This window comes from Tinamus guttatus, unplaced genomic scaffold (genome assembly GCF_059628265.1).
Source record: "Tinamus guttatus ecotype Peru unplaced genomic scaffold, ASM5962826v1 Tinamus_guttatus_pri_ptg000048l, whole genome shotgun sequence".
NCBI lineage: Eukaryota > Metazoa > Chordata > Aves > Tinamiformes > Tinamidae > Tinamus > Tinamus guttatus.
The window spans coordinates 609,711-627,947 of NW_028288582.1; the positions used below are offsets into that span (position 1 = coordinate 609,711).

Sequence of the window (18,237 nt, forward strand, 5' to 3'; positions counted from 1 at the left end):
GCTCTAAGGATATAGCTGAGAAGGTGGAGGGACAAGCTTTCAGGGACAGGAAGTTATTCCACACTGTTTCTCTGGCTCTTCCACTTTCACAGTAGCCTTCAGGCTGTTTAGTACTGGGTGAGATTGTCCTCTGCCTTCTTCCCGGGACATTCTCTCAAGAAACAGAAGATGAACCTGTTGCTCAGCCTCGCAGTTTAATGCCTTTCTTTTAGGGGGCATCAAGCACTGCACAGCTCGAGAAGGAAGAGGTGGTGATCCTGCCAAAAAAAAACAAATGCAGCCAGAAGATGCAAGAGGAATTAACTGGGTGTTCATTCCTGGGAGACTTTAGGAATTGCCTCCCAACTGCCCCTTGAGTTTGTGCACCTTTTATGAGAAATCATAGGATCCTAGCCAAGATCCATCTAACCTGTGTCTGATGGTGAAAAATACCCCAAGGTTTGAAATAAGTCCAAAGAAAACAAACAGACTGGAGGTTATATTTTTCATTCTGAAGGATTAAATAACTTTGGAAATGGGTATTGTCTAAAACTATACAGCAGGCAAACCAGCCTGGATAAGATGGAGAAGGAGAGAGGAATCCTCCAAGCTTTACAGCATCTTCATCTGCTCTTTGGCAGTCTCTAATGCTCAATGCCTTAAAATGATTTTCCTGCTGGTGCCTTACAAGGCATATGAGCTTGTCTTCAGTAACTATTACATGTCTGTCTTCATAGTTAACATCACTTGTTCCTGACAGCATCCAAGTCTATCTGATAAAGTTTTAATAACTTTAAGCTGTGAGATGTTCTCACTACTACAGCACTTGCAGTTTTGAGTTGAACTCTGCTTTGCTGGCTTTACAAGATTTTTTTATAGCCTTTTAATACTTTATTTGGACAGAAACACTCAAATGAATGTTAAATATTATCAGAAGAAATCTAATTTAGATTAGTTTAATTGTTGCCTAAATGTTGTTCTCTTTTTCCACTGCTAAAGCAGACAGTAACAGTTTTCCAGTTTAACACAGCATGGGATTATTTACCTAGACTACTTCAATCAATCTGTGTGTTGTTCTTTTCCCTGATGCTTCTACCACTTAAATCAGAAAAACAAAAAAATATATATGGCTGTCCCCTATTCAGGGCTTAATCCTTGCAATTGAAGGAATTTAGATACCAGTTATAGAGCAGATGACTTTCAAAGGTGGCTGAGCAGGAAGCCAGGTCCAAGGGTCAAATCCCTGTACCCAGATGGTGGTTAGCACAGGAACCAATACATGGAGGTTCTACTGGTCAGAGCTAACATTTTGAGAAGAGCAGCACTAAAAGCTCCTTCCCTTCCCAACCAACCATTCTCAACAACTTCTTTGGCAGTTATCACAACTCAGTTTTCCCAGAATGTTAAGTTTTAATTTTTGCTTCTGACCTTTCTCCACAATGTTTGGACAGTTTAGAGATCTTCTGAGTTCTTGAGTTCTCATGTATTAAATCATCCTCAGCAGGCAGAACAGACTCTACGGAACTATTTTGGCTCTAGGGTTGGCTTTGAGTTCAAGTCCAATAGTAGAACTATACCAGCAAGTGGGCTTGCTCTGTTCAGAACCACTGTTCAGGAATATTCATATGCAGGCACTCATGGGATCCTCTTTCAAATTAGATGTGTAAAGCCTGGCTGTGTTTTCTCCCTCCTTCCCTCCACATTCTGTAAGATTTTCCTAAGCAGATGGGTGGACCGGGCAGAGACGATGCTTTCCCAAAGTGGTAATTTTCAAGTAAAGGTGCCTCACTGATGCAGTGTGAGGGCCTGAATTTGCTAATTCACAGGACAATGCAAGTGTTGCAAACACTTCACTAGGTCTCCTTGGAAAAGGTTATTTCATATCTGGATGTGGTCTGCAGAAGAAGTTAAATGCTATCAGATTCCATCTAAGACTATGAAAGGTACTATCTTAAGTGACAAAGTTTGTTGTTAAGCTATCATTAAACTATTAAACTAACATTAAACTACCCTGAAAAAAATCCTTTTTTTAAAGCGCACCTGACCCACTGAAAGTTAATAAAGCTCTACTGTCAGACAGTTCTGAGAATTACAAGTTACAGATTGAAGTAGTGTCAGGACCACAGCTGGAAATATTCACAGGAAAACAAGAATAGGCCTACCTTAAAGCTATCTGTTCTTTAGACTACACAGCCACTGAATCTGTCATTTGAAGGCAGCTTTCCTAGCTAATCCGTCTATGCAGATTTAAAGTTTTCTGTTTCTTTTTCACATCATCTTGATCCCCTTTTCTAGGCTTCCCGCACAACAAATCAAGTCTTAGGATAGCTGAAAAGATTGTGTTTTTCATCAGCTAAACTGACCAATCAAAAGTCCTAAATTTCAGCTCACTAGCCAGGCAGAACAAAGGAACAGCAACATAAACTGTATCTTTGTTCTTGCAGCAAGATGTAGAAGATGACAACCTTTCACATAAAGAGTTTACACAAATAGCAAAAATGTAATTCTCAACTACACTAACCACCACAAATGTGCTCAAACTTCCAATATAGAATTCTTCCCTAGCAGAATAGTCAGGAATTCCTTCAAACTGAAATATTACACACTTTAAAAGTAAACCATTACCAAAAAAAGACTTTGAAGGCCAAATGCCATCATCATAAAAGCTGCAGAAGAACAGATGAACTTTAAATTACTATCACAGTTAGTCTGGTATATAACTTGGTTTAAATAAGCCTGAAGCAGCAAAGGAATGAGAGGGCTTTTAGAAACTTAGAGACGTTAAGGCTATAAGCCAGTAAATCTCATTTCCATAACAAATCAATAACTACACAAACACCAGAAAGAGTTGATTAGTTTTACTTATGCAGCCTGAAGGCATAACTGAGAGGTCTCTGAAGAAGGCAAACAGCAGGAAAATAAAGATGATGTGGTACGAAAAATATTCGGGAGTTTACAAAATGCCTTTCAATAAATATTTTGTTAAGAGCTCCACACTAACTGAATGAGGGATAAAATTCTCTTGACAATTAACAACTGGTAAAAATGGATTAAACAATAAGGAAAAAAAAATCTGAGGGTTCCTCACAGTTTTCAGAGATAATGTGGTTAGTTAGATAAAGCCTGGAACTGCTGCAAAACTGCTTGGAAGAGTCTAAAATAACTTTGAAAGATTTCATACTGCTGAATACCCAAGCAGTAGAGTGAGATTAAGTGTCAATAAATGCAAAGAAGAAACACATATGAGAAAAATAATACGTCAGAGTAAGCCGTGAGTTATATTTAAGGAAAGAAAACTTGAAGTTATCATAGCTGATTTTCTGTAAGTATTGATACAACAGTATATTAAAAAATCTGAGGCAGAGAGCAAAAACTGCACCACTCTAAATCCACTGTGTATCTAAGTCTTACATAATGAGATCAGTTCTGGTCTCCTCCATCTTAAAGAAGGAAATTGGTTATTCAAGGCTATGCAATGACTTCTATTCCAGAAGACATTAAACAGACTTCTCAGCACTGAAAAAAAGATGATGAAGATCTATTCAATCATGCCCATCATAGAAAAGGTGAAAAGGGTGAAATCTCCAATACGGCTCAAGAACAGGGGTTTATAGGTACCAAATGAACTCATGCAAGTTTCCAACTAGTGTTTTTTACATACTGAGTAATTCAGCTGCAGAACTCATTGCTCCAGGATATATCTTTCACCCGATGCTATAAAAGAACAACTAAATTACTGAAAAATAAACGCTGTTCAAAGGCTGTTAAGGATGTATAACCTCTGGCTCACAAAATCTGAAATATGTAAGTTTCAAATATATTTGGCCACTATTCAGTGGAATAGAAAAAAAAAAAAAAAAAAAAACCTTCTATACCAACCCTGTTTCCTGCTGTTTTCCTCAACTGCTTGCTATTGACCAGTATCCAAAACGTCAGTATTGGGTTACATGGATTTCTAGTCTAGCCCAGTACAGCTGCTCTTAAAATCTTTATTGCATCTCACAGCAGAGAATACCAAAGTGAACAAATAAAGTCTATACAAAAGCAAGACTGGAAAGCTATTTCATTATTCTCTAGTCTAGGTAAGTGGAAAAAATTCCCAATTATTATTCCTAGATTAAGCAGCTGCACAAGTAACAATTTACAGTGCAATAGTACCACTTTATATCAAGGTTTTTCCCTCCCCCTCTTCTAAAAAAAAAAATAGAAATTAAAGTATTCCTTTTCCAGACACAATTCAAACCTGAACTCTATTTTTAAAGGCAATACAATTTTACATCATAAAATAAGCAGATAAATACAGAAAGTATCTGTTCAATTTAAAAACAAAACAAGGCACCAGGTAAAAATAAGCATCTCTGAATTGGATTTTTATTGTTTATTGCACTAAGGAACAGGAGGGCAGTTTCACAATTTCAGTTTCTGCTTTCAAAAGGTCTGTAGCATTAATCAAATTCAGGAGTACTTTTACCATTGGACTTTGTCAATTTGTTATTAAGACTGCACAGACATTAAAAAAAAATCACTTAAATTCATTCCTTCATGGACAATTTGTCTTCTCTATCACAATGACATATGCTTGAAATTAAAACAATGCTAATATTTGATGAACATACAGGAAATGTCTCAGTCATGCATATACAGGAAAACTTTAACCATATAGAAATTGAAAAAAAAGCAAAATAAAAAACAGAACTACTATTTTTGCAATTGTGCCCATGTATTCACCTCTGAGACTGAAGTCCCCTACAGGTAAACAAGCAAAGCTCTCAGTCCTTCTCAAGCGCTTCACAGCTACAGCTCATTTCTAGGTAGAGGGGGATTTGCAAGTCCAAATGAACCACTATAAAGCCCAGTTAAAAAAGTCCTAGTACACTACGTAATGAATAGCTACTTGAAGATTATGGCTGTTCCTTATGGAGTGCAAAGTCAAAACATTTTGACCATTTGAAACCAATTTTTGTATTAATTTACATTTAATTTTCTTTAATTTCATTGTCCCAGTAAAATATAAGAAAACAGTCTTTCCACAGGTATAAAATGTGGAAATATTTTAAAAAGAGGGGAGTCATTTTTTCTAAAGCAAATGCAATCATCAGATTCCATATTTAGTCTTGATAACAGGTTCTTGTTGGAAAGAATCCATGTTTTGTGGCTTTTGCATGCACTTAACTGGAACAAAGCTCACTGAAAGTCTTCTTAAGAGCTCACCAAAACATAAATCATGCTGGAAAATAAAAGATATTAAGATAACAACATTTTGATTACTTTTAAACATCTCTCTCTCTCTCTCTCCCCCCCCATATATATATAATGTTAAACATTATAGAGTTTACATGTATTCTTCTAAGAAATAAATTGCTATGAGACACATGGATTGCAACCATACTGAAGTTTTTAGAAAACCAGCACACCCCATTTCATGACTTTTTAAAAAACTAAAATAATGGCATTATAAAATATGACATGGATGCAACAAGCTCAGCTGTCACTAGATCAACAAACATTAAGATGGGGAGTCCTGTATAAAGTCAATTAAGACATGGTAAAAGCCTTGGACTGTTCTAGTTACATTGTAGGAACTGCAGCACACCAAGAGAAAGGGGGACCGCACGGCGGTTCCCCTTGTTGTGCAGTGTGTGACACACAAACACGCAGCACCAGGGGTGGCTGCTGGCTTGAGAGCAGGGGGAGGAAGGAAACCTGGAGGTTGCCCTGGCTTTTGTGGTTCCTACACCTTCCCCTTCTGGAGTGACTCTTCTGCCTTTAACACAAGTCATACCTACACCAAAGTAACCACTTACACTAGAAAATTACTATTCCAGCTTCTTGATGGAAATACTGGGGATTTATTAAACTGGCCTTAAAGGAAGAAACGCTTGGAGCTTTCAAGTTGCCAGTCAGGTTTTCTGAAGCAATTTTGATATAAAAAGGTTCAAATCAGTAATTAAAACCAAGTTACAACTTGTGTTTTAAAACAGAAAAAGAATCCACAGTTACCATATTCGAGAATGCTGATGCTATATATGTTTTCATGTACAATTTCTCTTCTACACTAAGCCCTATCAGAAAGTCTCTGACTTAAATTAAATGGGAGAAGAAAGAAGAAGAACTTACCCGTATAGATAGTAAAAAAATGATAGAAGGTAGAATGCTAATTTGCACCATCCTTCTTTCTGGCAATAGGCTAAAATATCTGCATTCATGATGGTTGTAGGGTCATACAGACCAGGGCCGCTCATCACAGGTCTGCTCATGTACCTGGAAGCGATACACAATTAACAACAGATTTTTTTTTTTGCAGGGAGAAGAAAACATTGTTTTGTGCACCCTATCCGCACACCCACCATTTCATACCAAATTGAGACAAGGAATTGCATCCATCACAGCAACTCCATAAAGGAGCCATGAGCTGCAGTGGCAGCACAGAGCTCCCAGCTGAAGTTTGAAGGCTTTTCAGGAGCTTCTACACCCAGTGACACGGGAGCTGCTGCGCCGTGAGTCATGCCAAACTCTGCCGTACACCGGCAGGGTATCAGACAAGTTTGCAGGTTTATATCTCATTTTAAAAGAAAATGGTGTTTTGATTCAATGATAAATGGTACTGCTCAAAAACAGGTTGGAGGAGACAGAGAAGAGAGCAGCACACAGAGCCACAGAACGGCTGGGGTTGGCAGGGACCTCTAGGGATCATCTAGTCCAAGCCCCTGCTCCAGCAGGGACACCCAGAGCAGGGGCACAGGGCGGCATCCAGGCGAGTTGGAAGATCTCCAGAGAAGGAGCCTCCACAGCCTCTCTGGGCAGCCTGTGCCAGGGCCCTGGCACCCTCACAGCAAAGAAGCTCTTCCTCTCCAGGCTCAACAGGCCCTGCTCATTCACTCTTTCCTCATAGGATAGATGCTCCAGTCCCTTCATCATCTTTGTGGCCCTACGCTGGCCCCTCTCTAGAAGCTCCAGGTCCCTCTTGTCCTGGGGAGCCCAGAACTGCCCTCAGTGCTCGAAGTGCCTCCCCAGAGCTGAGAAGAGGGGCAGAATCCCCTCCCTGGCCCTGCTGGTGACACTCTTCCTGCTGCAGCCAAGAGCCCATTGGCCTCCTTGGCCACAAGAGCACATTGCTGCCTCACAGGTAGCAATGGTGGTTGTCAACCAGGACTCCCAAATCCATCTCCACGGAGCTGCTTTCCAGCAAGTCAACCCCTAATCTGTACTGGTGCCTGGGGACATAACCCTATCGCCTCTAATCACCACTAAAACGAGTGCCGGCCAGACACTGGGGCACCTGGGGCTCAGGGACACGAGGACAGCAGGGCTGACACCGTTACCAACGGTCCCCACTGCTCAAATACCTGTGACACTGCAGCCCTGTCCCTGCTACGCGGAATGCACACACATCAGCGCTCGGTTCTTGCACAGCAGGACAAGATAAAGATGTTACCGAGAAGGCAATGCAATGATTCGTATTTAACCATGATAACAAGCTTTCCAAATGCTGCCAAGCAGCAGAACACTTGACAGGAAGCACTGCAAGAGGAGAACGAGATACAACGAGCACGGACACACCGGACTCGCCAAAATTACCTCCAAATATGATAAGCCAACAAAGGCATATTGAGACCCAGTGTAAGCCACTCTGCTGCACACAGAAACATAACACAGAAGAATGCATGGATGAGGTACTCTGGAAGTACAAGCTGCAAAAGAAAAACATGAGTCACAACTTCTGTTTATTCAAACTTAAGAAATTTATTCTGAAGTTACTGTTTAAAAGTATTATTAAAAACACTAATAGGAACAAGACAATTGTGGAAAGTGAAAACAACAACTGGCAATATATGTGTTGCTGTTTTCACGTAATACTAATTAACCAAAAATAAAATTGTATAAGGTGAAAGATGCAGAAATATCTATCACTTTGATTACCTAAGTGCACTGTTCCCAGCTTCTACACTTGATACACAGTCCTCATAACAGAGGAGGGCATCGAGATATTTCTCCTCATGCAACACAGAAATATCGATGGGAAACGCGCTCCCTGCAGCAGGTCTTCTGTATTTCACTATTTGCAAGCTTTGTTCTAATCCATCCGTGAGCTTTCAGGCTGTTACCAAACGAACATCCTAGGCAAAGCTTTATCAAGCAACAGGAGCAGCGGCGTCGCTGTGCGCTGAGCGGCGTCCGGCACCCTCGCAGGGAGGCAGCAGGAGCAGCAGCCCTGGGCACGCTCTCCTTGCGGCCCACGGGCCGGGCACCTGCTCGGGTCCCTGACATGCAGCCTGGCGGCACCGTGCGCCCCAGAAGTGCACAGAGCTACTGTGCGTTACTGTAAGTCACGGGAAGTGTGACATGCCAGGTAGCACCGGTGGTATTAGATGGAGTAACATGGAGAGAGACGTAGATTAAATGCAAGCCAAGAGCTAGCGGAACCTCGTACCCAGCACAGGAGTAAAATTACCTAAAGCCGTTTGACCCAAAAATGGCACCTTTACTTCCTTTGGCGGGACAATTCAGAAAGAAGCAATTCTAACATTTGGACTGCTCAAATCAGGATCACTAAAAGCTCTCAAGAAAGAAACTTCCATTTCTAAATCAAGGATTAAAATTTGTGTGCGCGTGTATATATATATATATACACACACACACACATATGCATATAGACATGTGCATATATACATAACACTCTTTGGTAGGATGAGTACATGAAAGATTCAGTGTTTTGCAATTTTTCCTTCATTCTGTCTATGCAGATGCTTCCTTTAAACACCAAAAATACCTTCCTAGAAATCTCCAAGCAGCAGCAGACTGACATCCTCACGCTCTACTCTGCTGCTACATTCTGTGTCTTTCAACAAAGCACCAAACAAAAAACTGCATCAGCATCAACAGAGATGAGCTGTCATCAGGAAATGCAGATTCAAGGTCTGTTTTTTTTTTCATTTGTTTGTTTTTTAGTGTTTTTTTTTCCAGGTGGTTCTTGGTGTACTTACCATTGACAACTTGGCAATTTTAAGAAAAAGGGGGGTGGAAGCTAGCTACCCAAAACACAGTGCGCTTGGCAGCCCACTGAAACGGGTTTAGCGGGTTTGAAATATGTAAAATCTATTAATTACACATCTCAAAACACATTTTTCTTTATATCCTGGGTTTTATACCCTGCACACACACCAGAATACCTGCCTCTTACAAATCTTATCACCACCAGATCTTGTGTTCCTTCCTTAGTCCTTCCACTTTTCTAGGAAAATAACCATGAAAACAACTCATACTCTATCCTGATAGTTATGATGAAGAGACCTTGCTGCACTGAGATACTCCTCTAATAGGACTGGAAAAAGAGAAGGCATCAGTGGTGTACCGAGCAGTTACTGTTTGGGGCTGATCTTGCTATCAATTCTCATTATCAGAGTGATTTAATTTTTTTACAGAAAAACAACACTTCTGTGCATTTGCCCAGAATCTGTCCATTTGTCTACTATATTTTCTTAAGAGTTCGGAACTTAACTTTACTCTTAACATCTAATCAACTTTGAGAAGACCTGAAAATATCAAGTTATTAAATATTTTCCTTTCACAAAGCTATCATATAAGTAAACACTCCATGCATGGGGGTTAACAGAAGGTTAATATTTGCCTCCAACATGCGCATTATAAAACTTAATTGGCTGTGATAAGATCATAATGCATAAATGCAATGAGAGTTTGCCCTCCCCCGTAGCCTGGCAGAAATGGCTGTAGAACAGAGCAAGCAGGGGAAACTGTTAGATGCGCATCGATGCGGGCGGCAGAGCCGGCTCCCCAGGAGGAGCCCTCTCCTCTCCTCTCCTCTCCTCTCCTCTCCTCTCCTCTGCTCCTCGCCGAGTCACGAGGTGCCTGTTCAACTAAGCTCCCTCCCAGCAAATTCATTTGTCACTTTGTACAATTCACTCTTCAAAGCGCTACTGGAAGTTGCAGCTCCGGCAATACCAGAACCTCAAGCAGGAGGTGCCACTTCACCAGGGTATGTGATATATAATACTAATAAATATTAGTGGCCTGTCAGAGACACCACCAAATAGCTGGCTCAGACCCTTTTTGCAAGGGAATAGTTTGCTCGAACCCTTTATGCAAATTGATGGTTGTCAGATTTGCATCCCAAAAAGGACGCCAAGAGACATGCCCAGTCCTGGGACACAAACACTGAAAATAAGGCCTGCATTGGTATACCCACCAAAATCCTCACACCAAGCTAGAACTTATGCAGTCAATGTTTAAAAACAACTAGTCTCCTACAACCTTAGGGTTTAATAAATACTGTGTGAAAAATACCATCTATTTCTATCTCGGGCCAATTGCTGGGATGTAGGAAACGGGCATGTAACAGTTTTCCCCACTTCACCTGGTAAGCAAGCAAAGTTGTTTGGCAAAAATCATGGGAGTTCATGAAGTCGCCGTTAACCTCAACAGACGAATAACAAGCAGATGAACAAGCACAATAAACAAAACATCTTAGGAGTAGTACAAATGTTCCTAACAAAATGAAGTGGCGTTAAAAACATTCAACTAAAGAGCAGTACACACCTTTAGTGCAATTTTGACTCTTTTAATCTTTTTGACCTTTTCAACTGTCTTTGTGCCGAAAATGCAGAAAGCAGATTGAAAGAACGTTAGTACGACAGCTGACAAGATCACCAACAGATTAATAACAGTCAGAATATTCACGCCTGAAGGGAGGCAACAGTCAGATAAAGAAGCCTCCCTAGGAGCTCTGTCAAACGGCTACGTTTCATCCACCCAATGCATTTCTGCTGCCTGTCAGGGTGGAACTGAGCGAGAACGAGCCCTGGGCCTAAACGCACGGAGGAAATCGTTCATCGCCAACTTACAGGATTGAGCGTGTTACATTGGTCTATGGGATTCTTGTAATCAGTCTTCAGCTCGTCAAATGCTATAATCTGGAATAAAAACAAACGGTTACGATTCTGCAACGCAGAAGAAGCAAATACACCATCCACGAGAAATAACCTATGGGTACGGGGCCGCGGCTGCGTCTTCAGGGCCCCAACGCTGCAAGCGTCGGCGCGCGGCTCGGCTCGCCGGGACGCGGGAGCAGCCGCGGGAGCAGCGCTCGTGGGGACGGGGATCACGACGCGGGGACGCGCGGGGCCCGGGCTCGCGTTCAAAGCGGGCGCCTTTGGACCGCGCTGCCGCGGCGGCCGGAGCCGCGAGCCGGCCCGGCCGGGACCCGCACACCGGCGACACCCCCACCCGCAGCGCCGCGCGCGGCTGCCGCCGACGTGACGGCGGTAACGGCAGCGACGGCGGTAGCGGCGGCGCGGCCGCACTCACGTGCCAGATGGCGAAGAAGATGAGCGCGGCCGTGAGCAGCAGCGCCAGCATGTAGCAGAACGCGGCGAACGTGAAGGCCATGGCGGCGCCGGGCGCGCGGCGCGGGGCTCGCCGGGAGCGCCGCCGCCCCGCGCCGCAGCGGCCCCTGCCGGCCGCCCCGCTCCGGGACCCGCGTTCGAGCCCCGCGCCCGGCAGAACCGGCGGCGGGGGAGGCCATGGCCCTGATGGGGCCCGTATCGGCTTCCCTCCCGGGTTGATACCGCGCTGCATCACCAGGATCTGCACAGACGTGTCCTGGCGCCAACACCTTCTTCTGTCAATCCGACACACACGGACTGGCCCAACACCTTAGTGGATGCTACAGTCATACAACGTACACGGACGTTTTCCAACACAGCACAGAGTCACAGAAAGGTTGTGGTCGGAAGGGACCTCCAGGGATCATCTAGTCCAACCCTCCTGCTCGAGCAGGGACATCAGTATCATATTCTATTAATACAACATCTGCAGACTTGCCCTAAAATACTAATGATGTTAATGTCAGAGAAAGCCAGTTTTTATATTACTATTTTATAGTTTTTTATATTTTTATGGGATTATTTTACATTGACAGGACATATACACACTTGGCCCAACACATGGATACCCTATTCCACCAACACGGCGTGGGGGAGCAATGGGGCAGCACCGGCTGCCCAGGGAGGTGGCGGAGTCACCGTCCCCAGCCGTGTCCGGGACACGGGTGGATGAGGCCCTTAGGGACACGGTGGGGATGGGTTTACGGTTGGACTCGATGATCTTGAAGGTCTTTTCCAACCATAACAATTCTATGATTCTGTGCTATATTTGGCCTAACATATTAATGTGTTGTTATGGCTTTTTCTAACATATAATATTGTATTTCGTCAATATGGGATATATGGGCTTTTCCTAGCATATTGATGTTGTATTCTATTAATACGCCATATATTGAACTAGGCCTAACATTAATATCGTGTTATATCAATACAGCTGATACGAACTTCCCCTAACATTATTGTATTCTATTAATACGACATATATGGATTTGGTCTAATGTTTGACTCACACGCATCTGCAAACCCAAGAAACAAGAAAACAGTAACAAAAAGTGGCTTGAAAACAAAATTTGCCCCAGAGCTGATGAAAAGAATTTATATTCTTCAGGTTGAAATGTGGCGGACAGATGTGCGATAGCAATAAATATGATACCGCTTTGGAGCAGATGATTTGATACGACAAAGTGTGAAGAATGTCTGGAAAAAAAGAGAGAGACGGCGAATGTGCACGGGGAGGAAACATCTGAGCACGGAGAGCTGCGCCTGCCCCGGAGGAAAACGAGTTCCCGCGATCCCAAATCAATATGATTTGGGTCTGCCTGAAAGGAAACAGCAACAGGAGAAAACAAATAGTACGAGGAGAACATCACATAGTTGTTTTCAATGGTATTACATAAAAGTCATTCTCTGTGAAAGCAGTAAAACCTGCAAGAGAGTCGGGTAGCGCCTCCGCAGCTGCTTCTCCCGGACAGGCCTCACAAGGGACGATTTCCACAGAACTAACAGCGGACAAATACGTCGCGTTTGGGCAGTGACATTTGCCAGAAAGCTTCACACGCAATTCGTCTGCTCTCACACTAACAGCGGGAAGTTTTATTTCCTCCACCCCAACACGAGGAAACACCGTAGTGAACTTGCTGCCCTTTGGAAGTCTGTTGTTTCCCAGAGGAGCCAAGCTGAGCTTCAGGTCTAAAACCCACTTTCTGGGGCCCTTTCTGGGCCCTTCTTGCTGCTGAGGCTGCAGGGCTTTGCTGGAAGACCCAGCATTGGCTATTTGCACTCCATGGTTACTCGGACTTCTCCTAAGGCCTCGTTTACCTCGGAAAAGCAAAAAAAGGGGATGCTGGAGCCACACGCATCCTGTCAGGAAACACGGGAGAGGGCCGTAATTTTGCACCACTAAGAGCTGCTCATTGAAGGATCTCTTATATTATAGACTGCCCTTCCAAGATAGCACAGGCAGAAATTAAAGTCTGTAGCAAAGGAACTAATCAATCCTCCTTTCATTAGTTTCTTTGGGATCTAAGCACACAACTGCCTGCCAGGAGCCTCCCCTTCCTCTTTGCAAAAAAACCTCCAAGCAAAAAATCCCCAAACAGCTTTAAAAGATCTGTGTAAGGAAGAGACAGTGGAGATCTGGAGATGGCTGAGAGCTTTTAATGCACTTCCCTTTTTTTTGGACTCCCCGAGTTTAATCCTGATTTGAATCCCGGGGGAAGCTGCTGGCAGCTGTTCAGTTCATCGCTTGTCCTCTCGGGAAGCGGCGGTATCGGCACTCGGGCTGCCGGCGAGGAGCGGCGCCGCGCAGGGAGCTGCGGGGGCACCGAGGGCAATTCTCGGAATTACCGGGGGGAAATGCGGGAGAACCGCTTCCTTCACCATCAAAAACAACATCCCTGAAAATCAGGGATTTCAGTTAAAGATACCAGGGCAGCAGCGAGTATTATGGACTTCAGTAGATCCCCAGAGCTTCTTTCCGAACGGGCAGACACCCCTCGTCCACGGGCTCACTGGCCCATCTCTAGCCTCCCCGCGCAGCCTCCGCTGTGATGTCCACGGCCCCATGCACAAACCGGAGTCAGAAACCCCTTTGCAGGCGAAGGCAAATCCCAAGAGAACCAAGGGCCGCACTTAAGAGGCGATCTCAATGCGCAGACACTGCCCGGCGTCTCACCATGTCTGGCTGTGGAATCCACTCGTGGCCTCAATCCTTCCCCAATATCTACTGTCAGATGGCAACGGTTTTCCTCGGTACGGGCTAAATGCTCAGCCTATCTTTAAAGCAAGAGGGTTTGTTTTCCTCCTGCCTCGCGGAGCTCCCGTTAATGGATATCCTTGCAGTCGAGGGCCTAGGGCTCAGCACCACCTTGCGGAGAGGCAAAGGGCCGAAAACTGTTTCTCCAAAACCTGTTTTACAGTTGGGTTCCAGGTTTTGACCTCTCCTTAACAAGTTGAGAGATTTTCAGAAACATTCTGCATTAGCCTAACTGCATCAGCGGGTCTGTGAAAACCCCATCCTTAGGCTTGGCTCTTCAGAGAGTAACTTTAAATTCTCATGCGAATAGAAACCAGCACAGTGATGACAGCCTGAGTGAAGGGAGAAGCTGAAACCCCAGCGCTAATGCTGCGAGGTGGCAGCGCTTCTGGTACCCAATGATGACTCTAAAGAAGCCTCCTGTGTTCATTACTCCCACTGCTAATTGCCGTAGCAGAAACACGGGCATGGCTGGATGTGGCGGCATCAGGGCCGCTCCGGGAGCAGCGGGGAGGGTGACAGGGCTGCGTTAAGGCAGGAGCTCTCAGGTCTCATGACCTAAGTCCAGCAGGGAAGCGGGAAGCAGCCGCGGCACCGGGACACGCAGAAGCTGCCTGCGAAAGGGGAACAGCTCTGCCCGCGACGCGGCCAGCAGCCGTGTGGGAGACTGTACGGACGGACGCTGGAATGGGGCCACGGAAGGGAAACGGGGCTCTGGAGCGGATCACTTTTCCCATTCTCCCAGTAATGCTGCCGTACAGTTTGCTTTGTGCTTCGGAAGCAAACGATTGCACGCTCACAGCTGGAGGCAGGGCACAAACATTGTCTCTGGCTGATCCCTTGATCCGGCAGCCTCGCTGAATTAATCACGTTCACAAATCAGCCCCGGATTTGCTGCTGGCCGAGCAGATGGCCGGGCAGACCGCAGCAGGGAGCGAGGCGGCACGTCCGCCTCCCGGTTATCCGGCAGCGTTTTCCAATGAGTGACATTTAGAACGGGACGTTACCTAAAGACACGCTCGGTCTCGCGCTCCCTGCTCAGCTGGGGCAGCGATCCCTGGATTTCTGCTGCGTTTCTGCCTTCCAGAGCTCGGCCCCAGGCACAGGACGCCGACACCCTGTTCCTTCAACAGGGCATCCTCCGCCCCGCGCCCCTCTCCCAGTTTGGTGCCCAAAGCGGTGACAATGACAGACGCGGCAGGCGCGCGTTACGCAGCACTCGGGGCCGAGTCCCACAGAGCGGGGAGGGAAGCGGCGCAGCTCCGTGGGGAGCAGCAGCTCCGCGGGGAGGGTCCTGCCGCCTTCCCGCTGCTCCCGTCTCCCTGCCCGCAGCTGCTGCCCTGCCTGTCCCCAGCCCCCCAGCCCCCAAGCCCCACCACGGTCCCCACGGGACGCCCCACGGGGCAGCCACATTACCTGGGGGCAGCTCCGCAGCCCCTGGAAGAAGGGACTGTTGCAAAAGAGCCTGGAGAACCCGATCCCCTGGGGCAAGGAGAGACCCGAGTTACAAACGTGTTCATACGCAGCTCCCGGCACGCAGCAGTTCGGCGGCCCCTGCGCTGAAACCCACGGAGCCTTTCAGTCAGCTCGGGCTTTTCCTCCCTCAGGAACTAGCAGCAGCAGCAACCAGCTGCCCTACTGCAAGGGACACGTTCAGCAAACGGCCGGGTGCCCCAGGACTCCACAGGGGCCCTCTTTGCCAGGAGGGCTCTTCGGTCCTGGCCTTCCTCCCACACACACCTTTAAGCAGCTGCTCCTCTTCTTCCACTGCGGCTTAGCTACTTTTCCAGAGCTTTTGGCAAGTGCAGTAACACAGTTGACCAAGAAGTCACTCATGTGCCAGATGTGCTGAACATCAGGTCCACCCAAGAGCTGTCAGATTTGCAAAAGGTTATTGTCACCTGAAAGAGAGAGCAGCATTGATCATGTTTACTCCGTGCTCCATAACACGGTTCTGCAGCCCTGGCAGGAGGAGCAGAGCTGGCAGCTGAGGCAGGAGCCCTGGATGGGCCCCACAGCAATTTCAGCAGCCCCTTGGAGACTCAACGCCCGCCCGTCCACAGCAAACCCTGGGCAGCTCAAAGGAAAGAAATCGCACCTGGTATTCATGGCCTTCCCGCTCACTCTAAAGGGGCTGCTTTGCAATTGACACAGGGACAGAGCCGTTTAAACATTTTATTTAAACCAATACAAGCACCATGCTTAGCAAAAAAGATTTGGTTTAAAGTAAACATGCAACATGAACTAGCGGAGACTAAACAGCAGATGGAAGTCGTACTGGTTCCGGATAATTTCATGGAATTGCCTAAGCATCAAGACTGGCCACGACCCCTCTCGCTCCTTGCAGGGCCTGGTGCCTCCCGGCGCGTCCCGGCACACGAGAACCTGCCCCGAGTCCCGCACGGGATTCCCTGCCTTCCTCCCGAAGGAATCCGCAGTTACCGAAACCTCCATCGACAAAATCCTGCTCAAAACTTCTCTTCTCAGCACGCTGAGGTGAGGAATGGAATCGGCAGCCTTGCTTTTACCTTGATAGCAGTTTCATCTTGTTTCTGGACCCGCTGTTTTACAGTTTAAGATATAAAAATGGAATCTTGGTACAAACACATAAAAAGCTCCTTTGGAGAAGCAGAAAGGTGTCAACACCTGTGTTATTGCCTCCTTTGAGAGATCAAAACAACATTCATGGTACTAGAAAGACTTTTAAACGAAATATCAGCATTCAAACTTTTTTTTGTGAAAAATAATCAAATGTTACAAGTCCATTTTATGGCCTAACATGCAAACTCATGCTTTGATTCACCTCACCACCAATTAATAGGATTACAAGAGCTGTATCCCAGCCACCTGGTCAATATTGAAACGCAAACCAGATTAATCGTGGCAGAAGCCTCTCTCTCAGAGGCCTCCAAGCTTAACTTAGGCCAAGAATTTTATGGCCGACTTGCTAAACTCCTAAAAAACAGGAGCTCACAATGGAAAATCCTGACCCTCAGACCTTTAGCTACAGAGGCTCCCATAGGTGGCATTAGGTAACTTGCATTGCCCTTTAGTTTGAGTGCTCGTTACAGATCCAAAAATCCAGACAAATGTGTGGTCAGAGACAGGCAACCGCGCAGGATCATCCTGCAGCCCTCGTGCAAGGGGAGCGGGGCGAGGAAAGGGCAGCTTGAGGAGCAGGAGGGAAAAGCGTGTTATGAAAACACATGATTTGCGCAGGACAGATTTGGATATCATTAATGCCTTTGTTTAATGAATTTAGCATTACTGGCCTTGTTATTTAACACTACTACCTAAAACCTCTCAAGCCTAGGACAGTTAGATAGCAGTAGACAGTTGTGTCAAAACACTGCATTAAATATAGGGAAACTGCAGTGGGGTCTCAACGAAACCTCCTGTGCAGGCGCCCCCCAGCTCCTTGCAGCCGCTGCCACGGAGCGGGGAAGGATCAGAGCATCCTGAACACGGAAATCCAGGGACCGCCGCAAACCCAGGGACCGTTACAGCATCCCCACGCACTGCTCTGACACGTCCTCCCCTTAGCACAGGATCAGCACAACGAGACTTGCTGCTGCAAGACTGATGCTCAGAGTGACACCGTTCCTTAAACCAAAGTCTCATTTATACAAGTTCATCACAAAAGGCGGCTTTGTTTTTATTGATCTGTAGTACAGAACGATCGAGTAACAGTTGCATGATTAATATTTTCTGTCCAGGGAAACCAGTGTTCCAGTTCATTATGTTAACACAGAAATCGTATTTCCTTTACTTACAAGCAGTTATTTCCTGCACTGAAAGATCAGTTCAATCAGATCTGAACATCTGCATTTTGAAGAGCTTCTGCCAGGTCAGATTTGTATACAAGTGCCCGAGCAGGAACATCAAGCCAAGAAGAGATTTACCAACACTGAGGACCTCTGCACATGAATTGCACATGGTACTAGGCAAACGAGTGCCTTAACACTAACATCTTTCACACACTTTCCTTCAGCACAGGTTTCACAGCATGAAATACTGGCCTCTTCATTTAACACTGCATTCTTTTTGCAAACAGATCTGTTGAGCAGCTGTGCTGGAAGGTGTGTTGTTATCAACAGGAAGCTG

General features: G+C 45.7%; 1 protein-coding gene across 1 annotated transcript; it reads right to left on the bottom strand.

Moving 5' to 3' along the window:
* Positions 1-4,347: 4,347 nt before the first annotated feature.
* CNIH1 (cornichon family member 1) lies at positions 4,348-11,422 on the bottom strand. Its single transcript, XM_088538930.1, has 5 exons — positions 11,302-11,422; positions 10,839-10,907; positions 7,558-7,670; positions 6,097-6,240; positions 4,348-5,206 (listed from the first exon to the last, which is right to left on the bottom strand). Exons 1-5 carry the CDS (start codon positions 11,380-11,382, stop codon positions 5,179-5,181), a joined length of 435 nt encoding a protein of 144 aa, XP_088395056.1. The 5' UTR covers positions 11,383-11,422; the 3' UTR covers positions 4,348-5,178.
* Positions 11,423-18,237: the final 6,815 nt, after the last annotated feature.

Bases quoted from the DNA above. Each gene is read 5' to 3' on its own strand.
- CNIH1 (XM_088538930.1), bottom strand. From the start codon at position 11,382: ATGGCCTTCACGTTCGCCGCGTTCTGCTACATGCTGGCGCTGCTGCTC. The intron at 7,671-10,838 runs GTAAGTTGGCGA...TTTCTTTTGCAG, and splicing joins AATGTAACACGCTCAATCCT to CTTGTACTTCCAGAGTACCT. The intron at 5,207-6,096 runs GTAAGTTCTTCT...TTTATTTTCCAG, and splicing joins TTTTTTTACTATCTATACGG to CATGATTTATGTTTTGGTGA.